Below are 27,934 nucleotides of genomic sequence, written 5' to 3'. Positions count from 1 at the left end.
GGTTTTTGTGCATTTTAAATGTGGCTAGTGTGACTGAAGAACTGAATTTTAATTTTTATTTAATTTAAATACCACATGTGGCAAGAAGCTCCTATACTGAGCAATGCAGCTATAGACTTAAGAATGGTTTTTGCATTTTTAAAGGGTTGGAAAAGTAAAAGAAGAAATTCATATTATAGTATCCAGAACTAAATATTGGAATATTCACTGGAAGGACTGATGCTGAAGCTCCAATACTTTGGCCACCTGATGCAAAGAACTGACTCACTGGAAAAGACCCAGATGCTGAGAAAGATTGAGGGCAGAAGAAGGGGGCAACAGAGCATGAGATGGTTGGATGGCGTCATCGACTCAATGGACATGAGTTTGAGCAAATTCCGGGAGATATTGAAGGACAGGGAACCTTGGTGTGTTACAGTCCATGGGGTTGCAAAGACTTAGACATGACTGAGTGGCTGGACAACAACAAATCCAGAATTAAAGTTTCATTGGAATACACTTATTTATTGTCTTACTTTTTGTCTGTAGCTGTTTCCTGTGATAATGTCAGAACTGAGTAATGGTAATAGACAGTATGACCCACAAAGCCTAAAATATTTAACATCTGGCTCATTATTTAAAAGCTTGCCACCCTATACTTTACAGTGTTGAAGAGGAGTTAGGGCTGTATATGAAGGTTTAAGAGTTGCCAGAAAATAGATATTAATAAAAGCCAAAATAATAGATGAGATGTTCAGAGGAAATGTATAATTTTGATTTGAGAGAGAAAGTAAAGTTGGGAACCATTGGAAGCCAATAGTTAAGAGGCAGATAGAGGAAAAAGGACCTGGCAATGGAAACTAAAAAGAAGTAGTTTAAGGAGAATCAAGATAGAGAGTTGTTATGGAAATCAAGGAGGAGAGGCCAAAAGAGACCCAGGATTTTTTTTTTTTTTAAAGAACTCCTAATTTAACTTAAAATCTTTTGCATGGCAAAGGAAAGTATAAAGAGATGAAAAGATAACCCTCAGAGTGGGAGAAAATAATTGCAAATGAAGCAACTGACAAAAGATTAATTTCCAAAATATATGAACAGCTCAATATCAGAAAAACAAAGAACCCAATCAAAAAATGGGCAGAAGACCTAAACAGACCTTTCTCTAAAGAAGAAGTGCAGATGGCCAATAAACACACGAAAAGATGGTCAACGTCACATTATTAGAGAAAGGCAAATCAAAACTGCAATGAGATATCACCTCATACCAATTTGAATGTCCATCATCAACAAATCTATAAACTAGGTATATAAATGCTGGACAGGATGTTCTTGAGAAAAAGGAATCTTCCTGCACTTTTGGTAGGAATGTAAATCGATACAGCCACTGTAGAGAACAGTATGGAGATTCCTTAAAAAACTAGGAATAAAGCTACCATATGACCTAGCATTCCTATTACTAGGCACACACCCTGAGAAAACCACAATTCCAGTGTTCATTGTAGCACTGTTTACAGTGGCCTGCACATGGAAGCAACCTAGATGTCCATCAACAGATGAATGGATAGAGAAGATATGGTATTTGCTGGGCCGTGCTTAGTCACTCAGTTGTGTCTGACTTTGTGACCCCATGGACTGTAGCCCACCAGGCTCCTCTGTCCATGGGATTTCTCCAGACAAGAATACTGGAGTGGGTAGCATATCCCTTCTCCAGGGACTCTTCCTGACCCAGGAATCGAACCAGGATCTCCTGCACTGCAGGTGGATTCTTTACCAGCTGAGCTATTAGGGAAGCCCATAGTACATATATACAATGAAATAACACTCAGCCATAAAAAAGAACAAATTTGAGTCAGTTCTAGTGAGGTGGGTGAACCTAGAGCCTGTTATAGAGTGAAGTAAGTCAGAAAGAGAAAAACAAATACTGTATATTAACGCATATATTTGGAATCTATTAATAGAAAAATAGTACTGATGAACCTATCTGCAGGGAATGAATGGAGATGCACATGTAGAGAACAAACTTGTGGACACAGAAGGGGAAGAATATGGAGGACAAATTGAGAAATTAGCATTTATGTATATACTTTTATCATGTGTAAAATAGATAGCTAGTGGGAAGCTGCTGTATAACACAGGGAGCCTGGCTTGGCCCTCTGTAACAGTGGCTGACTTTATTTTTTGGGGCTCCAAAATCACTACAGATGGTGACTGCAGCTATGAAATTAAAAGACGCTTATTCCTTGGAAGGAAAGTTATGACCAACCTAGACAGCATATTAAAAAGCTGAGACACTACTTTGTCCACAAAGGTCTATCTAGTCAAAGCTATGGTTTTTCCAATGGTCATGTATGGATATGAGAGTTGGACTATAAAGAAAGCTGAGTGCCAAAGAATTGATGCTTTTGAACTGTGGTGTTGGAGAAGACTCTTGAGAGTCCCTTGGACTGCATGCAAGGAGATCCAACCAGTCCATCCTAAAGGAGATCAGTCCTGGGTGTTCATTGGAAGGACTGATGTTGAAGCTCCAAAATTTTGGCCACCTGATGTGAAGAGCTGACTCATTTGAAAAGACCCTGATGCTGGGAAAGATTGAGGGCAGGAGGAGAAGGGGATGACAGAGGATGAGATGGTTAGATGGCATCACGACTCAATGGACATGAGTTGGGTGAACTTTGGGAGTTGGTGATCTACAGGGAGGCGTGGTGTGCTGTGGTTCATGGGGTCGCAAAGAGTCAGATACGACTGAGTGACTGAACTGAACAACCTAGAGGAGTGCGATGGGAAAGAAGAGGAAGGCTCTAGAAGGAGGGGATATATGGATATCATTATATATGTATAATGATGGCTGATTTGAATTGTAAGGTAAAAACCAATTCAACATTGTAAAGCAAGTATCCTCCAATTAAAAAACATACACTTATTGGAATCCCTGGTGGCCCACTATGCAGTGGATAGGAATCCGCCTGCAGCAATCCCTCCCTCTTCCTGGAAGATTCCACGTGCCAAGGGGCAGCTAAGCCCATATGTCAGTTACAGAGCCTGAGCTCTAGAGGCTGTGCACCCACAACTACTGAGCCTGTGTGCCTAGAGCCAGTGCATCACAAAAAGAGAAGCCACTGCAGTGAGAAGCCCATGCATTGCCACAAAGAGTAGCCCCTGTTCTAGTAGCCCCTGCTTGCTGCAATGGAAGAAAGCCTGCGCAAAGCAACAAAGACCTCACACAGCCAAAAATACATAAATAAATAAAAATGAACTTAAAAAAAATAATGTCTATGTGCCCACAACATTGTAAATCAACTGTACTTCAATGAAAAAAAAAAGAAAACAAATCTATGTGCCTAGACACTATGCTAGACTGTTTATGTACATTCTGTCATATTTTATGACAACCCTATAAAAAAAGTACTATCTTCACCATATTAACAAATTGGTGAAAACCATATGATCTCAATAGATGCAGAAAAAGCCTTTGACAAAATTCAGCACCCATTTATGATTAAAACTCTTCAAAAAATGCACAGAGAAGGAACCTACCTCAACATAGTAAAGACCAAATATGATAAGCCTATGGCAAACATTCTCAGTGGTGAAAAGTTGAAAGCATTCTCCCTAAGGTCAGGAACAAGACAAGGGTGTCCACTTTCTCCACTACTATTCAACATAAGTTCTGGAAGTCCTAGCTACAGCAGTCAGAGAAGAAAAAAAATAAAAGGAATCTAGATTGGAAAAGAAGTAAAGCTCTCACTGTTTGCAGATGACATGATACTGTACATAGAAAACCCTAAAGATAGTATCAGAAAATTACTAGAGCTAATCAGTGAAATATAGCAAAGTTGCAGGATACAAAATCAATACACAGAAATCACTTGCATTTCTGTATACTATCAATGAAAAATCAGAAATAGAAATTAAGGAATCAATCCCCTTCACCTTTGCAACAAAAAAAATTAAATATGTAGGCATAAACTTACCTAAGGAGACAAAAGAACTGTACACAAAATTATAAGATACTAATGTAAGAAATCAAAGACAACATAAACAGAAGGAGAGAGATATTCTGTGTTCCTGGGTAAGAAGAATGGATATTGTGAAAATGTCTATACTACCAAATGCAATCTACAGATTCAATGCAATCCCTATCAAATTACCAATGGCATTTTTCACAGAACTAGAACAAAACATTTCACAATTCATATGGAAACACAAAAGATCCCGAATAACCAAAGCAGTCTTGAGAAAGAAGAGTGGAGCTGGAAGAATCAACCTTCCTGACTTCAGATTATACTACAAAGCCACAATCATCAAGACATTCTGGTACTGGCACAAAAGCAGAAATATAGACCAATAAAACAAGATAGAAAGCCCAGAAATAAACCCATGCACCTATGGGTACCTTATTTTTGACAAAGGAGGCAAGAATATACAATGGGGCAAAGACAGCCTTTTCAAAAAATGGTGCGGGAAAAACTGGACAGCTACATGTAAAAGAATGAAATTAGGACACTTCTTAACAGCAAAACACAAAGATAAAATCAAAATGAGTTAAACGCCTAAATGTAAGACCAGAAACAATAAAACTCTTAGAGGAAAACATAGGCAGAACACTTGATGACGTAAATCAAAGCAAGATCCTCTGTGACCCACCTCCTAGAGTAATGGAAATAAAAACAAAAGTAAACAAGTGGAACCTGATTAAACTTAGAAGCTTTTGCACAGCAAAGGAAACTATAAGCAAGGTGAAAAGACAACCCTCAGAATGGGAATAGCAAGAGAAGATAATAGCAAATGAAACAACTGACAGAGGATTAATTTCCAAAATATACAAGTAGCTCATACAACTCAATACTAGAAAAACAAACAACCCAATCAAAAAGTGGGAAAAAGACCTAAACAGACATTTCTCCAAGAAGACATACAGATGGCTAACAAACACATGAAAAGATGTTCAACATTGATCATTATTAGAGAAATGCAAATCAAAACTAAAATGAGATATCGTGTCACACTGGTCAGAATAGCCATCATCAAAAAGTCTACAAACAAATGCTGAGGGGGTGTGGAGAAAAGGGAACACTCTTGCACTGTTGGTGGGAATGTAAATTGATAAGCCACTATGGAAGACAGTATGGAGATTCCTTAAAAAACAAGGAATAAAACCACCATATGACCCAGCAATCCCACTCCTAGGCATATACCCTGTTCAGTTCAGTTCAGTCACTCAGTTGTGTCCGTCTCTTTGCGACCCCATGAACTGCAGCATGCCAGGCCTCCCTGTCCATCACCAACTCCTGGAGTTTACTCAAACTCATGTCCATTGAGTCGGTGACGCTATCCAACCATCTCATCCTCTGTCATCTCCTTCTCCTCCTGCCCTCAATCTTTCCCAGCATCAGAGTCTTTTCTAGTGAGTCAGTTCTTCGCATTGGGTGGCCAAAGTATTAGAGTTTCAGCTTCAGCATCACTCCTTCCAATGAATATTCAGGGCTGATTTCCTTTAGGATGGACTGGTTGGATCTCCTTGCAGTCCAAGGAACTCTCAAGAGCCTTCTCCAATGCCACAGTTCAATAGCATCAATTCTTCAGTGCTCAGCTTTCTTATATAGTCCAACTCTCACATCCATACATGACTACTGGAAAAATCATAGCCTTGACTAGACGGACGTTTGTTGGCAAGGAAATGTCTGCTTTTTAATATGCTGTCTAGGTTGGTCATAACTTTCCTTCCAAGGAGTAAGTGTCTTTTAATTTCATGGCGGCAATCACCATTTGCAGTGATTTTGGAGCCCCCAAAAATGAGGTCTGCCACTGTTTTCACTGTTTCCCCATCTATTTGCCATGAAGTGATGGGACCGGATGCCATGATCTTCGTTTTCTGAATGTTGAGCTTTAAGCCAACTTTTCCACTCTCCTCTTTCACTCTCATCAAGAGGCTGTTTAGTTCTTCTTTGCTTTCTGCCATAAGGATGGTGTCATCTGCATATCTGAGGTTATTGATGTTTCTCCTGGCAATCTTGATTCCACCTTGTGCTTCCTCCAGCCCAGCATGTCTCATAATGTACTCTGCAGAGAAGTTAAATAAGCAGAGTGACAACATACACCCTTGATGTATTCCTTTTCCTATTTGGAACCAGTCTGTTGTTCCATGTCCAGTTTGAACTGTTGCTTCCTGACCTGCATACAGGTTTGTCAAGAGGCAGGTCAGGTGGTCTGGTATTCCCATCTCTTTCAGAATTTTCCACAGTTTATTGTGATCCACACAGTCAAAGGCTTTGGCATAGTCAATAAAGCAGAAATAGATGCTTTTCTGGAACTCTTTTGCTTTTTTGATGATCCAGTGGATATTGGCAATTTGATATCTGGTTCTTCTGCCTTTTCTAAAACCAGCTTGAATATCTGGAAGTTCACGGTTCATGTATTGTTGAAGTCTGGCTTGGAGAATTTTGAGCATTACTTTACTAGCATATATCCTGAGGAAACCAAAATTGAAAAAGACATATGTATCCCATTGTTCATTTTCTGCACTATTTATAATAGCTAGAACATGGAAGCAACCTAGATATCCATCAACAGATAAATGGATAAAGAAGTTGTGGTACATATATACAATGGAATATTACTCAACCATAGAAAGGAATGCATTTGAGTCAGTTCTAATGAGGTAGATGAACCTAGAACCTATTATATAGAGTGAGGTAAGTCAGAAAAAGAAAGATAAATATCGTATTCTAACACATATATATGGAATCTAGAAAAATGGTACTGAAGAATTTATTTACAGGGCAACAATGGAGAAACAGATACAGAGAATAGACTTAAGGACATGGGGAGAGGGGAAGAGAGGGTGAGATGTATGGAAAGAGTAACATGGAAACTTTACATTAGCATATGTAAAATAGCCAACGGCAATTTGCTGTATGTCTCAGGAAACTCAAACAGGGGCTCTGTATCAACTTAGAGGGGTGGGGTGGGGAGGGAGATGGGAGGGAGGTTCAAAAGGGCGGGGATATATGTATTCCTATGGCTGATTCATGTTGAGGTTTGACAGAAAACAACAAAATTCTGTAAAGCAATTAGCCTTCAATAAAAAATAAATAAAAAAAGAAGGTAGTATCTTATACCAATAGGTAAGTAACTAAACAAGGAACTGAACCCAGGTAAGCCTAAACTCTCTTTATACCAGTTGCCTGGGAGGAGAGAGTTTCTATGAAGAAGTCAACAGAGGAAAAGAAGTATAATTACTATACAAAGGTGTATTTGAAGCTTAGAAGGTAGTTTGTAATTATCAAGAGTAATCTCAGTGAGCTTGCATAAGAAAAAGCTATATTAGTGAACACTTTTCATTATATTTTAGTATGATGTTATTTATGTTAACTTTGTCATAATTTGTTATATTAAAAATCATTATCAGGTGAAGTTTTTTAATGATTATAGAGATTTTATACCACATTGCATAATTCTGAACTTTAAACTGATACTAAATTTTTTTGAATTTAGGTTCATACTTTAGAAACAAAAGATCTTTTGCAGAAAACACACATGCATCAAATGTTATGCTTGGTACAAGCTCATCCTCTGCACGAGATAGTAATTATCCTCAAATACTAAAATCTCCATTATGTGCTGGAAATCCCCAGAGATCAGGTTATAAAAGTTGGACACCACAAATGGGATATTCAGGTAAAGTAAGTGGAATATTGACTTAATTGATCTTTGAAACTTTTAAAGTTTTATAAATTATATATTAGGGTAATTAAGGTAATATGAAATTATTTGAAGCTAATATGGAAGACAATAATAACTATGTCAATTTAGCCATATCTACAATTTGATGCTAGATTAATAACACTACATAGTTTGTGATATTGTTTGCTTAAAAATGCAGGTCTAAGTTTTCATCATTCTGACAAAAAAAGATACTAGAAAGAGAAAGCCCTTCCTTTTATACATATTTGCTTAAATCTAAAGTTGGTCCTGTAATACTATTGAGTGTTTTTTAATATTTAAATTTTAGTATTTATCTAGATTTAGATTTTCTTGAGGGGAAAATGGGTGAAGTAGGTCTATATGTGTAAGCATCATTTAGTTAAAGGTATATGGCTATATAATACAGGGAGCCCAACCCTGAGCTCTGTGACAACCTAAAGGGGTGGGATAGGGGGTTGGATGGGAGGGAGACTCAAGAGAAAGGGATATACGTATACTTATGGCCAATTTTAGTTGTTGTATGGCAGAAAGCAACACAACATTGATTAAAATTAAAAAATAAAAATTAAAAATTAAAAACAAAATTTAAAAAGGTATATGAATGTATAGATTTATAAAATAATGACAAATTATTTTTCTAAGTGATTTTACTAATGTGTACTCTTACTGGCAATGTATGAGAGTTCTTGTTGATCTATATCCTACCCAGCATGTGGTACTGTCAGACTCCTTAACATTTAACAGTCAAGCAGTTGTAAAATTCCCTGATAGCTCAGTTGGTAAAGAATCCACCTGTAATGCAGGAGACCCTGGTTCGATTCCTGAGTCGGGAAGATCCCCTGGAAAAGGGATAGGCTGCCCACTCCAGTATTCTTGGGCTTTCCTGGTGGCTCAGCTGGTAAAGAATCTGCCTGCAATGTGGGAGACCTGGGTTTGATCCCCTAGGTTGAGAAGACCCCCTGGAGAAGGGAAAGGCTACCCACTCCAGTATTCTGGCCTGGAGAATTCCATGAACTGTATGTTCAGTGGGGGTCACAAAGAGTCAGATACGACTGAGCAGCTTTCACTTTCACCTAAGTGTAGTCTGAATTAGCATTTTCCTGGTTATAAATGAGGTTGATTATTTTTCTTAAAATGTGTATCTTCTTTGCTGGACTATAAACTCTATGAAGACAGAGACTGTAGCAGTTAAAATCCAATCTGAAGTAAAACTATACAATGATTTAAACAGGAAAGATTTAATATAAAGAATTATTAAACTGTGATGGAAAAATAACTATAGGATATAAGAAAACTCTGTGAGGTATCCTAGGGCTGAGGGGGCTCCTAAGAGATCACACTTGGAAGTGGCCCTCGTCTAGGTCCCATTTCCAAGGTTGGAGTGCAGGTCTCTTTGCAGAATGTGAATACTGAATGGCAGTTTCAGTAGTGCCTGCAGATTTGCCAGGTCAGAGCTGGTCTGCTGTCCAGGGCGAACAGGAGGCAGTTGGGGTGGGTGAACTATAGCTGGTGGCTAGCTGTGTAATGAGAGTGGGCTCTGGTGTGGGTTGGAGGCTTGGAGTACACAGTCTCCCCGTTGGGAGGGTTGACATCAAGAGGACTGTGGGAGGCAGACTTGAGGAAAGAATGAAAGAGCCAAGGGAATTAGTATGGGCAGGAGGCCTGGAATGCAGGATGTGTATTCAGAGGGCTGAGGGAAGGTTGTCACTATGCCATGCTGTAGCTGTGTGATCACCAGACTACAGCACATTCTGGATGTGTAACTGGGCGCATCACCACCAGATGTCCTCATATCTACACTGCTGACCCACCATACTGTAGTGGAAACTGCAGGAGAGCCCATCATCCTGCAAGGTCCCTCCAGTGCCCTCAATTGAGAAAACTTAACATTATGCACACTTTAAGGAGAAATACTTATAGCGGTTCTGTCCATTATTGCTGAACTTATATTGAAGTGTGAATTTGAAGCTGAGCGATAATAAATTGATAGCTGCCATAACTCCTTTGGCTATAGAGCTTCTGTATATGTCATTCTACACACATCTGGATTTTTTTGACAACAACAAAATGACTTTATGTTTCTACTTAACAGGATGTATACATCTATACTTACAAGTGAGGGGGTTCTCACTCTTTTCCGAAATGAGAAAATTCATAGTCCCAACAGTCATTGCATATTAATTATCTTAAATTCAGTCATGGTCCCACAGAATATTCTGTTACTTGAAGACTAAACCTCCATTAAGTTGTGAATAAACTTTTTAAAATTGAAAAGAGAGAAAAAAATGGTTAGTTTGTACCAATAAACATGCATATAACAAAGCATAGAGATAACATCCAAAGCTACTGCTGTTTTTATTTCTGTAATTGGTCATGATGTTATAGTTGAGATATTTGGTTTTCTTCTTTCACTACCCATTTTGAATTTCCCTAACTTGGAGCAGTAAGGCTGGAATTACCCAGACCTTCATTCCTGAAGGGTCTGAGTCCTTAGTCATTCTGCCATTTTTGCTTGCCATAGTTTTCCATTCACCTTTACTATTGGAAATACGAAGATTTCCCTGGTGGCTCAGATGGTAGAGTGTCTGCCTACAATGTGGGAGACCCAGGTTTGATCCCTGGGTTGAGAAGATCCCCTGGAGAAGGAAATAGCAACCCACTGCAGTACTCTTGCCTGGAAAATCCCATGGATGGAGGAGCCTGGTAGGCTACAGTCTGGGGTCACAAAGAGTCGGACATGACTGAGCGACTTCACTTTCACTTTCAAGGGGTGCCTTAGCAAATCCCTGGGGTTCCATTCATAGTCTACTTTGCCTCCTTTGTGTATAGCAGCATAATATCCCCTTGGCAATTAGGATTGACCACACCATTCATAGATAACTCCCCTTTTTTCTTATTGTTTCAGTAGCATAAATAAGGAGCCTAAAATGGACATGTGGTGATTTCATCTTCCAATTCAGTAGAATCATTGTTAGGTTACCTGGTGGAGCCAGTAACCATATGGAGATTAAGATCTCAAAACCAACAGAGCTCAACATTACCAGAATGGGATACAAAAATTCTTTTGGTGGGTTGGAAGGCATAATAGAGAGAGTAGCCACCCCTACATTCTCACATTGATTCTTGGACCTGTGTATTCTAGTTATGAGGAATACAGCATCTATGATCCCAAATATAAACTGCATCCTGTAAGAGAGAATCCAATTTTTCAGGGTGTTGCCTCCCAATTGGCATTGAGTCTTTAGTAAGTTTTTCTGCCTTTACATTAATCAACTGTATACACAGTTGATTCAGTGGTCTGTAGCCCATTGATACATTTTTTTCTTTTGCTGTGAAGTGAGTTCCTTGATCAGATGCAATACTGTACGAAATGCCTTGATGGTGGATAAGGCATTCTGTGAGTTCATAGATGATGACACTGGCAGAGGCATTGTGGACCATTTCAAAATACAGAAAACAAATGGATTTTTAAGTGATGTTCAATTTTGATAGTAATTTAAAAAAATAAATATTTAAGCCTCAGTTCATTAAAGCAGATGATAATAATAATACCAAAAATAACAATACATTGCAGGAACTAGTAATGGTAAGGATTCAGTAAGATTGGTTTTTCTCATATACTGGTGATAGAATTAAAAGTCGGTACAATTATGAAAAGAAATTTGGCAATATACGTGACATCCTTTAAAAGTTTTCTTTTGTTCCATCCAGAAGTAATTTGACTTCTAAGGAGCCAATTTAGAAGTAATATGAGACCCAGAAAAAAGCTTTATGTACTATGATGTCCATTTTAGTATTACTTATATCAGAGAGGTAACAGTGCAAATTTTTTTTTAAGTTTAAGGGAGATGTCTTCTGAGTGAACTGAATTTCCAAGTACTGAAACTTGATATATAGTTTCCAATTAAAAAATGAAAAGATTGTATTTGATTGCAGAACCTAAACTGACTTCTGTAGATCTAATATAAACTCAATCACCAAGAATAACAAAGCCTTCATGGCAAAAAAGGTTCTGAGATTTAGACACATAGATTTTTAAATGAACTCTTAAGTCTACTACTGACTAAGATAGCATAAATGTGTAAATAATTTTGTAAGTGTTATAATAGAAGAATAGAAAAGAAAAAAGGATTGTAGATTAGAGAGGGAAAGGAGGGAAAAAAAGGTATATTGAAAGGTTTAAAGGAATAAAATATGATTTTGCTTCTTTGAAAAAAAATCTTAGATATATGTAGTTCAGTTCAGTTCAGTTCAGTCGCTCAGTCGTGTCCGACTCTTTGTGACCCCATGAATCGCAGCACACCAGGCCTCCCTGTCCATCACCAACTCCCGGAGTTCACTCAAACTCATGTCCATCGAGTCAGTGATGCCATCCAGCCATCTCATCCTCTGTCATCCCCTTCTCCTCCTGCCCCCAATCCCTCCCAGCATCAGGGTCTTTTCCAATGAGTCAGCTCTTCGCATGAGGTGGCCAAAGTACTGGAGTTTCAGCTTCAGCATCAGTCCTTCCAATGAACACCCAGGACCGATCTCCTTTAGGATGGACTGGTTGGATCTCCTTGCAGTCCAAGGGACTCTCAGGAGTCTTCTCCAACACCACAGTTCAAAAGCATCAATTCTTCGGTGCTCAGCTTTCTTCACAGTCCAACTCTCACATCCATACATGACCACAGGAAAAACCATAGCCTTGACTAGACGAACCTTTGTTGGCAAGGTAATATCTCTGCTTTTGAATATGCTATCTAGGTTGGTTGTAACTTTCCTTCCAAGAAGTAAGCGTCTTTTAATTTCATGGCTGCAGTCACCGTCTGCAGTGATTTTGGAGCCCCCCCCAAAATAAAGTCTGACACTGTTTCCACTGTTTCCCCATCTATTTCCCATGAAGTGATGGGACCAGATGCCACGATCTTAGTTTTCTGAATGTTGAGCTTTAAGCCAACTTTTTCCCTCTCCTCTTTCACTTTCATCAAGGGGCTTTTTAGTTCCTCTTCACTTTCTGCCATAAGGGTGGTGTCATCTACATATCTGAGGTGATTGATATTTCTCCTAGCAATCTTGATTCCAGCTTGTGCTTCCTCCAGTCCAGCATGTCTGATGATGTACTCTGCATAGAAGTTAAATAAGCAGGTGAGAATGTACAGCCTTGACGTACTCCTTTTCCTATTTGGAACCATGTTGTTCCATGTCCAGTTCAAACTGTTGCTTCCTGGCCTGCATACAGGTTTCTCAAGAGGCAGGTCAGGTGGTCTGGTATTCCCATCTTTCAGAATTTTCCACAGTTTATTGTGATCCACACAGTCAAAGGTGTTGGCATAGTCAATAAAGCAGAAATAGATGTTTTTCTGAAACTCTCTTGCTTTTTCGATGATCCAGCAGATGTTGGCAATTTGATCTCTGGTTCTTCTGCCTTTTCTAAAACCAGCTTGAACATCTGGAAGTTCACAGTTCATATATTGTTGAAGCCTGGCTTGGAGAATTTTGAGCATTACTTTACTGGTGTGTGAGATGAGTACAATTGTGCGGTAGTTTGAGCATTCTTTGACATTGCCTTTCTTTGGAATTGGAATGAAAACTGACCTTTTCCAGTCCTCTGGCCACTGCTGAGTTTTCCAAATTTGCTGGCTTATTGAGTGCAGCACTTTCACAGCATCATCTTTCAGGATGCCTTATAATTTCATATGCTTTATAAAGCTGTTCTGTATTACATTGAATTCTTATAACAATTTTGTTTAAAATGTTTGGTATTTAAAAAGGTTAAACTGTTCTATACATCAGTGTCTCTTTTGCTGTCTCGTATACAGGGTTATCGTTACCATCTTTCTAAATTCCATATATATGCCTTAGTATACTGTATTGGTGTTTAGAACTGATGTATAGAACAGTCTTATGGACTCTGTGGGAGAGGGAGAGGGTGGGAAGATTTGGGAGAATGGCATTGAAACATGTGAAACGTCATGTATGAAACGAGATGCCAGTCCAGGTTCAATGCACGATGCTGGATGCTTGGGGCTGGTGCACTGGGACGACCCAGAGGGATGGTGTGGGGAGGGAGGAGGGAGGAGGGTTCAGGATGGGGAACACATGTATACTAATTAAATAATTTTCTATTAAAGAAAAAAAAAAAAAAAGAGTAAATAGCTTCCAAAGGAGATTTGAGGGTCTTGCTTTCTGAGCAAAGTTTGAGTTTTACTGCACGGATATATTGGCAAATCTCTGTCTTTCTCACTAGCTGGTTTTTTTTTGTTCTTGGTGAGGTTCTATAGAAAGGAAGCTTCCGGGTCTCTGAATAAAAAATAAATAAATAAATAAATAAAAAGGTTAAACTACTTACCTGAATATTTACGGTCTGTGAGGCATAAATTTCAAAATCAGTAATACAGGTAGTGGTTAAGAGTGCCAGGTCTGGATTCAGACCACCTGTGTACACATTCTACCAGTTCCATTAGAGCTTCAGTCTCCTTAGAAGTAAATGGAGAAATTAATGATGTCTATTGATAGAGTCAAATACAAAAAAGGCCTTAATCACCTGTATAACCTCGATGATGTGGTCACTCACCTGGAGCCAGACAGCCTGGAATGGGAAGCCAAATGGGTCATAGGAGGCACTACATAAACAAAGCTAGTGGAGGTGATGAAATTCCAGCTGAGCTATTTCAAATCCTAAAAGATGATTCTGTGAAAGTGCTGCACTCAGTATGTCAACAAATTTAGCAAACTCAGCAGTAGCCACAGGACTGGAAGATGTCAGTTTTCATTCCAGTGCCAAAGAAGGGCAATGCCAGACAATGTCCAAAGTATCATACAGTTGTGCTCATTTCACATGCTAGCAAGATAATCCTCAAAATCCTTCAAGCTAGGCTTCAGCAGTGAACCAAGAACTTCCAGATGTATATGCTGGATTTAGAAAAGGCAGAGGAGCCAGAGATCAAATTGCCAATATCTGTTGGATCATAGAAAAAGGAAGGGAAATCCAGAAAAATCTACTTCTGCTTTATTGACTACACGAAAGCCTGTGACTGTGTAGATCACAACAAATTGTGGAAAATTCTTAAAGAGATGGGAATAACAGACCACATGACTTGCCTCTTGAGAAATCTGTATGTAGGTCAAGAACCAACAGTTAGAACTGGACACTGGTTCAAAATTGGGAAAGGAGTATGTCAAGGCTGAATATTGTCACCCTGTTTACTTAACTTCTATCTGAGTACATCATGTGAAATGCCAGGCTGGATGCATCACAAGCTAGAATCAAGACTGCCAGGAGAAATATCAACAGTCTTAGATATGCAGATGATACCACTCTAATGGTTGAAAGTGAAGAGGAACTAAAGAGCCTCTAGATGAGTGTGAAAGAGGAGAGTGATAAAAGCTGGCTTAAGACTCAACATTTAAAAAACTAAGATCATAGCATTCAGTCCCATCACTTCATGGCAAATAGATGGGGAAAAAGTGGAAACAGTGACAAACTTTATTTTCTTGAGCTCCAAAATTGCTGTGGATGGTGACTGCAGCCACAAAATTAAAAGACCTTTGCTCCTTGGAAGAAAAGCTATGACAAACCTGGACAACAAATTAGAAAGCAGAGACATTACTTTGCCAACAAAAGTCCATACAGTCAGAGCTGTGGTTTTTCCAGTAGTCATATACAGATTTGAGAATTAGACCATAAGGAAGGGTGAGTGCCAAAGAACTGATGCTTTGAAATTGTGCTGGAGGACTCTTGAGAGTCCCTTGGACTGCAAGGAGATCCAGTCCAACCTAAAGGAAATCAACCCTGAGTATTAACTGGAAGTACTGATAATGAAGCTGAAGCTCTAGTACTTTGGCCTCCTGATGTGAAGAACCCAACTCACTGGAAAAGATTGATGCTGGGAAAGATTGAGGGCAAGAGGAGAAGGGAGCAACAGAGCATGAGATGGTTGAATGGCATCACTGACTCAATGGACATGAGTTTGAGGAAACTCTAGGAGTTAGTGAAGGATAGGGAAGTCTGGTGTGCTATAGTTCATGGGGTTGCAAGGAGTTGGAGATGACTTAGTGAATGAACAGCAACAATTGATAGAATCATGGTGACAAAGTTAATTCAAGTAAAGAACTTTGAACATTCTTGGCACATTAATAAAATATCCAACCTTATACAGATATCTAGTTTCTACAGTTTGTAGCTATATGATTTATACTATATAAGATGCATTTGTGTATATTATGCCATTTGATCCTTTCAGCTACCGTATTTTGTGATTTTTGATTACTTATTATGAAATAATTTGCTCAAATTCAGATAGCTTTTAAATGACAAAATAAGATAAATAATGTTTTCTTATCCCAAATTTAGTGTTTCTTTATGATTTCATTCCAGTAAAATGCAAAATAAGACAATATGTGATTTATTATTTCTAAATGTGAAGTTAAGTTTTGGCAAAATAGAGAATTAACATTTTTATTTGGTCTGGATATGGAAAGATTTTATTTTGATGAGGAAAATAAGATTTTTTCTTGGATATTAAAACTCTGCCATTGATTTGGTGCTTTGAGATCTTATGAGAAAGAACTACAAATTATTATGTTTATATGTTTTCTTTCAACAATTTTGACAGCTACATCCTCATCTGCAGTTTCTGCACACTCTCCTTCAGTTATTGTAGCTGTTGTAGAAGGGAGAGGACTTGCCAGAGGTGAAATAGGAATGGCAAGTATTGATTTAAAAAGCCCACAAATTGTATTATCTCAATTTGCGGACAATACAACATATGCAAAGGTAAGTATTTATACTCCTAGAAAATGGTTCATCTAGAGGGTACTTTGAAGATTTTCAAGTCAGTGCGTCCCTAATTAGTTTACTTTTTGTTAGAATAATGGTTATTCATTATTGCACCAATCTAGGTTACTATGAATTAAAAGAAACATTTTTTACATCTGATTTTAATTTTTAAATATTATTTTGTTCTGAAATAACATGTTTTGCTGTTATTTGAATATTCCAAATTACTATTAATGTTTCTAAAATTAATATCTTCTAATAATTCCTGGACTTAGTCCAAAAATAACATGTGTCATAATGCTATCTCCAAAGGGTTGTTTCCACAGAAATGTATTTTAATTTTATTTTCTAGAAATAAGGGAGACTAGTGTTTTAGATCAGTAATAATTTAGTCCCTCAACTCCTTGCCTTCACTTCCTATCATTCATCATTAATTTGAGCCACTGGTCTGTTGTAATCTCTATATTCTAAAAAGTTATTTGACTCAAATTCTGTTATGAAAAAATATTAAATACTATGTTATTTTTAATGTTTTATTATTCCTTATTTCTTTCTCGCATTCCCTTTTTTGGTTCCCTAATATGTAGATTTCCTCTCTCTACCTAATAATTAACTTTTTAGTATGCTTAACAACCTAAATGATATTAGTACTATGTATCTGGGTATTTCACATTTCTTTGCAATTTAAAAATGATAGGATAAAAGTTTTTTTTTTTTTAACTGGAATGTTTGACATATTAAGAATTTTTGTGTCTAGGATAGTTCTAATTTACCTGACACTGTGAAAAACATCAGTCATAAAACAGATGTTTCTCATCTGTGTTTCTGTACTTTTCAGCTTCTAAGCTGTACCAATGTGGCCATACTGATTGAGTCACCATAGTTAGCTATTGAATGTTTATGTTTTTCATGGAGATGAATAAAATACCGAGTAGATGATTTTACTAAAAACATTGTTTTTAAGGAATGCCTACTCGATAAGTTCAAATTATTTGGGGGCTTACAGCTGATACAAACTATTGTAAGTAAAATACAGCCTATGTTTATGATAATATATTTATAATTTTATAGAATGTATGTTTAACATAGCACCATTAGAAATATGTTTAACTGAAATATAATTAGGACAGTTGTGATTTTGTATATCTCTGAATTAATTATAAGCATTTATCTCTCAGAAAAATATGAAACATTTTTGGTTTTAGAGACTCCTAAGCCTACATTTAAGAGATTATTTATTCAAACAATTTTAGGTGATCACTAAACTTAAAATTTTATCACCTTTGGAAATAATAATGTCAAATACTGCTTGTGTTGTGGGAAATTCAACCAAGTTGTTTACTCTTATCACAGAAAATTTCAAGGTAAGTGATTTTTAAATTCTCAATAGTAACATTCAAGATCTTCATATTTTTAAAAGTCCATTTTAAAATATATTAAAGAACAATAATTTGACTAACTTTATATTTACCATAATGTACTCACTAAGTACAAGTCCTAAGCTAAGGGACTACTAATACATATAATTAGTAGTGGGAAAGATTGAAGGCAGAAGAAGGGGACAACAGAGGATAAGATGGTTGGATGGCATCACTGACTCGATGGACATGAGTTTGAGCAAGCTCCGGGAGTTGGTGATGGACAGGGAAGCCTGGCATGCTGCAGTCAATGGGGTCATAAGGAATCAGACACAACTGTGCAACTGAACTGAATACATATAATAAAGATGATGAATTCACTTATTTAATTTGGTACTCTTGATATACTTTGAAAAAAGAAAAATGTTTTAGGTAATAAGGGGTTTTTCCAGAGTATACAGGAGGCAAAAAAGTAACTTCTTCCTTCCAGTGTCCATATATGAATTCAAGAGAAGGACCCTGAACTGTTCTTGTTTTGTTCATGCTCCCACATGTTATATTAATCTCTGTTTCTGGGGGTAGAAGCACTATGATTGATTAATCCCTGGTCATTGACTTTTTGCTGTGGGGCACAGAGTACTGTAATTGACAGTCCTAAATGGACAGAGCAACATAGAATGTGGGATAGATAAATCCTCTGAAGGTGAAAACAACATATATCTACGACCCTTGAGATGTAAGGCGATATAGCCTAGTGCTTAAGGACAGATGAGCCAGACTGCTGTGGTTTCAAATCCTGATTCTAAATGACTGTGTGCAAGTTAAGTTACTCAACCTTTTTCAGTTCAGTTCAGTTCAGTCCCTCAGTCGTGTCCAACTCTTTGTGACTCCATGAACCGCAGCATGCCAGGCCTCCCTCTCCATCACCAACTCCCAGAGTTCACCCAAACCCATGTCCATTGAGTTGGTGATGCCATCCAACCTCTTTAAACTTCAGTTTTTATTTGTCAGTAAAATAGGGACAATAATAGTATCTACCTCCTAGAGAGCTGGTATTTTATATCGGGTAATCAGAAATGGTCTCATTGGTGAGGTTTCATTTGGGCAAAGTCTTGAAAGGAGTGAGAGTGAGAGAGCCATAAAAGTACTGCATGCATGCTTAGTCTTGTCCAACTCTTTGAGATCCTGTTGACTGTTTGCCTGCCAGGCCCCTCTGTCTATGGGATTTCCCAGGCAAGAATACTGGTGTGTGTTGCCAATTTCTTCTCCAGGGTATCTTCCTGAACCAGGGGTTGAACAGGTGTCTCCTGCATGTCCTGCATTGGCAGGCAGATTCTTTACCACTGAACCACCTGGGAAGTCCTATAGAAATACTGAGTTGGCCAAAATGTTTGGTCAGGTTTTTCCATAACATGAAAAATCCCAACGAACTTTTTGGCCGCCTCAATATTTTGTATGAAAGAATCATAAGCAGAGGGGAAAAAAAAAACAATGTTATTATTGTTGTTAACATTATTATCACACTTACCATAAAAAGACCTCAATTAAATAAGCAGTATGAAATGGAAGAAACATGGACTTCGTAGTCAAAGAAATCTAAATTCAAGTCTGAGCTCTGGCATATGTCAATTCTTTGATATTAAAAAAGTTACTTGGCTTCTCAGAATTTGACTTAGAGGAAAATTGTAGATAAGTATGACTTATGTCATAGAGTTATACTGGGAAGATTAAATGAGATAACTGTTCAGTCTTGAGACCTATCAAATTCCATACCTGCTTGTGACTTTATTTTTTCAGTCTTACAACTCTTTCGGAGTCCATTGCTAATATATTGCCTTTTTTACCTAATACTTTTATTAAAAATAAGCAGACCTTCTATTTTGTGATTGCATGCTTTTTAAAATTTTGCTCTTTTTAAAAAAGTTCCATTATCTCCTTTTCTTTATTCTGTAAATTAAATTCACCTCATGTAGATAATATTTCATAGATTTGATATCTGGAATTGGTATTTTTTGCTTTCCCAACTAGTATATTATAATATTTACCCTCTCTCAATTATGATAATATATTGAAAGTGAAAGTCACTCAGTCGTGTCTGACTTTTTGTGACCCAATGGATTATACAGTCCATGGAATTCTCCAGGCCAGGATACTGGAATGGGTAGCCTTTCCCTTCTCCAGGGGATTTTCCCAGCCCAGGGATCGAACTCAGGTCTCCTGCATTGCGGGCGGATTCTTTACCAGCTGAGCCACCAGGGAAGCCCAATATGATGCTGAATGCAAAACCTTTGTTGTTGCTGTAGAATAAAGTTAGTAGGAGTCAGAGACTCATTTTTTTTATTATTGTACTTAAATTTCATGCGAATATAGATTAATAAGAGCTACAGACTACTCAAATTCACTTAGCAAATAACTAGAAAAACTTATTTAACTCTAGAAAATAATAAATAATGAAAAATAAGCTTTGCACAATATTTTAAGCCACCTACCCATGTATGAGCATGTGTTTAAGAAAGCAGTTTTGGGCAAGTGCATGAAACTTAAAATTTATCTTGAAATTAAAAATTCTTTTCAGAATGTTAATTTCACTACTATCCAAAGGAAATACTTCAATGAAACAAAAGGACTAGAATACATTGAACAGTTATGCATAGCAGAATTCAACACTGTCCTAATGGAGGTTCAGTCCAAGTAAGTTAAGATTTGGGGCAAGTAGTAAGTCCCTAGTGTGTATTCCAGGAGGGAAAGGTCTTTTGTCTATTTTGTTCTTTGCTATATCCCTACCACCGAGAAAAATGCTGAGAAAGTTTCATAAAACACATTCAGTAATTACTGAGTAGTAAAGTAATTAACTGAAATTTATACACAGGGCATATCTTGCTGACTTAATTTATATAGAATTTCTCCAAATTAGTCATAATCTATTGCCCTAATCATTGCTGCTCACTTTAACTTTGAAATGAAAAGCTTAAGTGGCCAGAGCTACTAGAAGTGTGAGGGCACAGAAGTGAAACACAGGTAAAGCTGTGTTCCTGTTACCTCACTCCTTTACCCCTTCGAAATGAGACAGGAAATGATACTTTTGGAATGGATATTTTTTAGAACTTGCTGAACAGATACTTTCTTTGAGCCAGGGAGGACTATTTGTTCACTAAGTTAATCATGACGATCTTTTCTCACCAAGATCCTATACATTATAGGATGTATATAGGAATGAGGTACATTCCTATACATTATGATCTCCTGACTGTACCTTTTAAACCCTCAGACTGTCTCAATATTATTTGAATACGTACTTAGAATGGTACCATTGAGTGTTGAATTCTAACGTGACTTACTGGGAATCCATTTTTTATTCTTTTAACTTTATTCTTTAAACTTATTCTTTAAGTCTCAGACTTCAGAGAATTGTCTGTTTTTATCAACTTTTATGCTTTAGAGGTAATTTAACTAGTCATCCAAAATGAGGAACACTTGGAGTGCTTTTTCCCTTTGAATTTAAGCAATGTTATGCAAATATTTATAATTTTGTTATAAAAGTAAAATAAATGTTTTCCTTTATAGCAATACTTTTATTACAGAGATTTATAGTGGTGTATCATTGGTTACCTTACAGATATTACTGCCTTGCAGCTGTTGCAGCTTTATTAAAATATGTTGAATTTATTCAAAATTCAGTTTACGCACCAAAATCGCTAAAGATTTGTTTCCAGGGTAGTGAACAGACAGCCATGATAGATTCATCATCAGCCCAAAACCTTGAATTACTAATTAATAATCAAGACTCTAGGTAAGATTATCCATTTTTTATTAGGAAATATATCAGTATATTTTATTATCATATTTTTCTATGAATAGTTACTTTATATTTTTTAAAGTTGTTCAGTGGAGAAATATTGAAAATAAACATTTTTAATATTTATACCATTGTTGCTGAACTGCTCAAATGTTTTCACCAAAATCAAGTTTTAAAAAGATATTTTTACTAAATAAGAAAAAAAAAATCTGACAGCCATTTCAAAATTAAGCAGAAGACTTGAACAGACGTTTCTCCAAAGAAGATATACAGAGGTACAATAAGCAAGAGCTCAACATCACTATTTGTTAGGGAAATACATATCAAAAATAGTTATCACTTCCCACTGTTAGTATAGTTATTATTAAATAAATAGGAAGATAAGAATTGGTAAGGATGAAGAAATTAGAATCCTAATCCATTTATGGTAGGGATATAAAATGGTGGAGGCACTTTGAGAAACCATGTGGTGGTTCCTCAAAAAGCTAAATTTGGCATTACCATACAATCCAGAAATTCTGCTTCTTGGTATATACCCAGAAGAACTGAGAGTGGAGATTCAAACAGATACTTGCACACAAGTATTCATAGCAGCATGATTCACAGTAGCCAAAATGTGGAAACAAACCAAATGTCCATCAACCAGTGACTAATAAAGTGTATACAAATAAGATGTATACATATAATGGAATATCATTCAGCTTTAAAAAGGAATGAAATTCTGCCACAAGATGTGTGAACCTTGAAGACATTGTGTTAAGTGAAATACGCTGGACACAAAAGGTGAAGTACCTAGAATAGGCAAATTTATGGCAACAGAAAGTAGACAGGTTATCAGGGGCTGGGGGAACTGGGGAATGGGAGAGTTATTGTTTAATGGATTCAGAGTTTATGTTTGGGATGATGAGAAAGCTCTGGAAACGAATGGTAGTAATGGTTGCACATTATTGCAAGTATACCTAATGGCACTGAATAGTGAGCGTAATATGGTTAAAATGGTAAAATTTGTGTTTTGTATGTTTTACCATAATAAAAAAGAAGTTATTGTGTGCAGAATACTACAATGCTGAAATAACCAGTTTTAAAAGCATTAAATACAGGAAATTCAAGGGACTACATAATCATTTGAGAAGATGAAGTAGTTGAAAATGATAAAAATGGTCTTTGTGTATGACTAGATTGCTGGTTTTATTGGTTTATTATTAGCTTCAGTTAGATGAATATTGATGGTAAACATGAATGAAAGGGAGAATGGGAGATTGCTCATGTGTTTGTGCATATGTGTGTGTTGTCCATGTACATACACACTGTAAACATGAGGTTTTATAAGATTTCATAATGGTTGAATAAACTAGAATCAAAATGTCATTAGAAGATAATGTAATCAACCTGTGGTGGTGTTTATAGTAGGGATAAACTATATGGTTTAATATGGGTTCAATTTGGTACAAAGAATTAGTGAGTCATGGTTTATCTCCTTAAGGAATTATAGTCCGGAGGAGGAGACTATAGTATCATAGATCATTAACATGTACTAAGTACATCAGGCCCTCTGTAACCGAGGGACCCACTGTTGGTTGAATTCACAGATATGGAACTTGTGAATATGGAGGGCCCACTGTAGTAGGCCATTTTATATAAAGGACTTAAGTATCCATGGATTCTGGTATCCGTTAGAGGTCTTAGAGTCAATTACCTATAGAAAGGGTCGACTGTATGGTGATGAAAATTTGCATAAAAAATGATGGGCTCGTAGCAGAGAGAGAAAGTTAATTTGGCTTAGTTAAGGAGTAAAAGAATTATTATAGAAATGGTTTTCTAGAGGGGATAATACCTTGACTTTTTTTTTTTTAGCCCAGACATGAGTTTTGAAATATAAATAGAAGTTTTCCAGATTAAAGAGTAAAACAAGTAGTAAGACAGTGAATAAAAAGGTTTTGAAAGCATGATTTTCAATATAGTAATATGTGCAAGGAAACTTAAGCTATTTAGTTTGGTAAAATGCAGGTTGGGAGTAAGTAAGCTTGGAGTAAAATCTCAGCTTTTAGTAATTAATATATCGATAACCTCAGATATCAATAAATACAAATTTTAGTATTAAGAGTATTGAATAGAATAAAGAATGCTTTAGACAATTGAAGCCTTAAGGTGCTTGTGCCAGTTTCAGAGCTTCAGTGTAAATATTTCTGTCGCTTTGTGCGTTCTTATCTTGGCTTTACTTTCCACTATATGAAATCTCCAGACATATCTAATTTTGTTTATTATTTACTTCAGTCATCAAGAACAGTTTAGATCTATCTAGGTACTGTTGGTACTACTTTTAGTAAAGTAGGAATACTACTGTATATACTACTTTTTGTCATCCATCAGTGTAGTGACCTCTGCACCTTTGCAGTTCCACTGGATAATGGTGATCTAAAATTATAACCTTTTAAAGGAGAATGTAATTAATAGTAGTTATTCCTTTCTAGCTTAGTGAATAAGTAATATTTTTTCTGTTGCCTGGGAAAAGATAAAATAATATCTGGATAAACTACTCTGTTGTTGACTTTCTAAGTTAAAATAACATAGGGTAATATAGACAGTCAATAACTAAGGCTGGTAATTATTACAAAGGGTTTTATACTCAGTTTTACTTTGTCACATTTCATAGTTAATCATTGTTTGACCATTGTCATCATCAAACATTGCTTGAGTTTCTGCCATATATTAAATGATAAGATATTTGACCTTTAAGAGTTCATATTGTAGTTGAGAGGAGAAATTGAGGTCTTTTCCCTGACTTAAACCAAAGAAAATTAGGTTGAAAGATGAGCATGCTACCTACTAAACTATCTGGATAGCTCTAATGCTTCTATGGACTTGTCACTTGTTCAGTATAGTTTCCATCATTGATTTCTATAGCAAATGGCAGGTTTAGGTGTGCTCCCTACTTTTGTTCCTGCAAAAGACAAGTTCTCAAAATTGTACCTGTGACTTACCTATGATAACCTCCTGATTCCCAGCCAGGGCTTGATTTGAGTAATTTCTTAAAAATATGTTTAAATTGATATACTAAAAATTTGATAGTCTGATAACTTAAATCATTTTTATTTCCTTTCTTCTCTTAACACAAATTCAGTATGTCAGTAAATCCTCTTGATTCAGCCTTTAGAGTACGTTCATATTCTGGGTCTTATCATTTCCAAGTCTACAAACTTAACACCATACTTTTACTGCTCAGTTGCTGAGTTGTGTCTGACTCTTTGTCACCCTTTGGACTGCAGCCTGCCAGGCTCCTCTGTTCACGGGATTTTTCAGACAAGAATACTGGAGTGGATTGCCCTTTCCTCCTCCAAGTTATCTTCACAACCTAGGGATTGAAGCTGCATCTCCCGTGTCTCCTGCATTGTAGTTAGATTGTTTACCTGCTGAGCCACCAGTGAAGCCCCCACAACTCTAATCCATACCTCCATCATTTTAGCCTGGACCCATGACTTCATGGGAAATAGATGGGGAAACAGTGGAAACAGTGTCAGACTATTTTTGTGGGCTCCAAAATCACTGCAGATGGTGAATGCAGCCATGAAATTAAAAGATGCTTACTCCTTGGAAGAAAAGTTATGATCAACCGAGATAGCATATTGAAAAGCAGAGACATTACTTTGCCAACAAAGGTCCATCTCGTCAAGGCTATGGCTTTTCCAGTGGTCATGTATGGATGTGAGAGTTGGACTGTGAAGAAAGCTGAGTGCCAAAGAATTGATGCTTTTGAACTGTGGTGTTGGAGAAGATTCTTGAGAGTCCCTTGGACTGCAAGGAGATCAAACCAGTCCATTCTAAAGGAGATCAGCCCTGGAATTTCTTTGGAAGGAATGATGCTATAGCTGAAACTCCAGTCCTTTGGCCACCTCATGTGAAGAGTTGACTCATTGGAAAAGACTCTGACGCTGGGAGGGATTGGGGGCAGGAGGAAAAGAGGACAGAGGATGAGATGGCTGGATGGCATCACCGACTCGATGGATGTGAGTTTGAGTGAACTCCGGGAGTTGGTGATGGACAGGGAGGCCTGGCGTGCTGTGATTCATGGAGTCACAAAGAGTCGGACATGACTGAGCGACTGAATTGAACTGAACTATATAGTATAATAGCCCCTAACTTGTCTCTCTGTCTTCTTCCTCTCCCTACAATTAGTCTGTTCTCAACCTAGTGGCCAGAAAGTGATCCTTTTAAACCAGAAATTACATCTTGAAACTTTAATGCTTAAAAGTCTTCCAGTGCTCCTGTTACCTTTAGAGTGTAATTCAGACTCTTTACCATGGCCTACAAGGACTTCTGTGTTCTGATTTCTTTCAACTTCTTTATTCATTTCCCTTAATTCTTACTTTGCAGTGCTCCACCAACCTTGATCTTTCTGGTTCTAGAGCCAGAAAGACTGGTGGTGGTTTAGTTGTTAAATCTTGTCCGACTCTTGTGGCCACATGGACTGTGGCCTGCCAGGCTCTTCTGTTCATGGGATTCTCCTGGCAAGAATATTGGAGTGGGTTGCCATTTCCTTCCCCACCAGGAAGACTGGGCTTAAATTGCTGTTCTGTTTTGCCCCTTTAAACTGGTAACTCTTTTATTATTGTTGTTCACTTATTTGGAAACCTCAGGCAGATTACTTAATTTCTTTGTGTTTCAGTTTCTTCCCTTATAAAATGTGGCTAATAATAGCATCTAGCCCATACCATTGTTATTAGAATTAAATAATATATGTACATTTCTTAGAATAAGGCCTGGCGTATACTGTGTTCAGTATGTTAGCTATTCTCACCATCATTGTCATAATTATTCCCGTTTCATCATCATCTTGGTATGGATGTCTTAATTCAACTGTCAGATATAAATACAGGTCTTTCTCAACCTAACTAAAGCAATCCTTCTTGTCATTCTCTGTACAGTCCTATTTGTTTGTAATAGTTTCTGTACCTGATATTATTTTCTTTCTTTCTCTTTTATAATTCTCTAACTTCATAAATTAGAACAGAGTGATTATGTTAAATACATGTTTTATCAGTGTAAAGTTCTCTTCCCCCTTAAGTATGTATTATTGATATCTTGTTATTATTGATAGAATGCCACGGACTAGAACATTTTATATTAGTCTGAGTATTGTAACTGGTCTATGAAAAAAAGTCATTCACTGATGCAAGAGGATGCTGTAGATCCTTGTTAATCAAAGTGTGCTTCACTGACTGACAGCATACCTGAGAGTTTATTTAAAAGGTAGATTATCAGGCCTCATCCCAGACTGAATCAGAATCCTCATTTGATTTGTATTAATATGAAAGTTTGAGAATCACTATTGTAGATTATAGGATTATTTTAAAACTACGTGGGAGAAGGCAAGGGTGGGACAATATGAGAGCATAGCATTAAAACATGTATATTACCATATGTAAAATAGATGACCAGTGAAAATTCAATGCATGAAGCAGGGTACCCAAAGCTGGTGCTCTGGGACAACCCAGAGAGGTGGTGTGGGGAGGGAGGTGGCAATGGGGTTCAGGATGGTGGGACACATGTACACCCATGACTGATTCATGTTGATGTATGGCAAAAACCACAATATTGTAAAGTAATTTAAATAAATTTTAAAAAGTTAAATTACAGTTTTATTGGTTTCTCCTTTGTATACTTAATGAAATTTTCCTAACTTATGCTTTTAAAGGAATAATCACACGCTCTTTGGTGTTCTAAATTATACTAAGACTCCTGGAGGAAGTAGAAGACTTCGTTCTAATATATTGGAACCTCTAGTTGATGTTGAAACCATTAACATGAGATTAGATTGTGTTCAGGAACTGCTTCAAGATGAGGAACTTTTTTTTGGACTTCAGTCAGGTAAACATCATCTATTTTTACAAATGCAAATTATTAAAAATATGTGTCTTCCTAAAATGATACCAGTCCTGTTGGATTAAGGCTCATCCTAATGATGTTATCTTAATTTGATGACATCTGCAAAGATCTAGTTTCCAAGTAACGTCACATTCAGATACCAGGATTTGGGATTACCAAATTTCTTTTGCGAGGATGCAGTCCAACTCATGAGGTAAGAGAATTGCCCTTGGCACCCGTTCACTGGCATGGCAGTGCAATATTTTTCTTAAATCTGTAAGTGGAAGGGCAGTTAATCTGCACTGATCCTAGTCTAGTTCCTGGATTTTAGCCACTTGATCTGTCTTCTATATCCCCACTGTTGTTCTGGTGGTCTAAACTGAAGTAGTACATGAAAATCTAGAAGGCACTTACAGTCTTTAGGTTTCTTCAGTTCAATTCTAAATATCTTTTAATTAGTATAATTTCTTCAAAATT

At 37.0% G+C, this 27,934-nt stretch overlaps 1 protein-coding gene across 2 annotated transcripts in view; it reads left to right on the top strand.

Annotated features, from left to right (window-relative positions):
• MSH4 (mutS homolog 4) overlaps positions 1-27,934 on the top strand; it is a 102,757-nt gene that overhangs the window by 5,627 nt on the left and 69,196 nt on the right. The window contains exons 2-7 of one of the 2 annotated variants that reach the window (XM_019957250.2): positions 7,471-7,653; positions 16,278-16,438; positions 17,695-17,805; positions 20,375-20,490; positions 21,416-21,589; positions 27,288-27,460. In XM_019957250.2, coding sequence (XP_019812809.2) covers positions 7,471-7,653; positions 16,278-16,438; positions 17,695-17,805; positions 20,375-20,490; positions 21,416-21,589; positions 27,288-27,460 — 918 coding nt within the window. Of the gene's footprint in view, positions 1-7,470; positions 7,654-16,125; positions 16,439-17,694; positions 17,806-20,374; positions 20,491-21,415; positions 21,590-27,287; positions 27,461-27,934 lie in introns of those variants that run through there. The other variant, XM_070786295.1, reaches the window with a different exon arrangement.

The sequence above is a fragment of the Bos indicus genome, chromosome 3 (genome assembly GCF_029378745.1).
Source record: "Bos indicus isolate NIAB-ARS_2022 breed Sahiwal x Tharparkar chromosome 3, NIAB-ARS_B.indTharparkar_mat_pri_1.0, whole genome shotgun sequence".
In the NCBI taxonomy this organism is placed as follows: domain Eukaryota; kingdom Metazoa; phylum Chordata; class Mammalia; order Artiodactyla; family Bovidae; genus Bos; species Bos indicus.
Note: the sequence above shows the minus strand (reverse complement) of the source record. Positions and strands in the feature narration are given on the sequence as shown.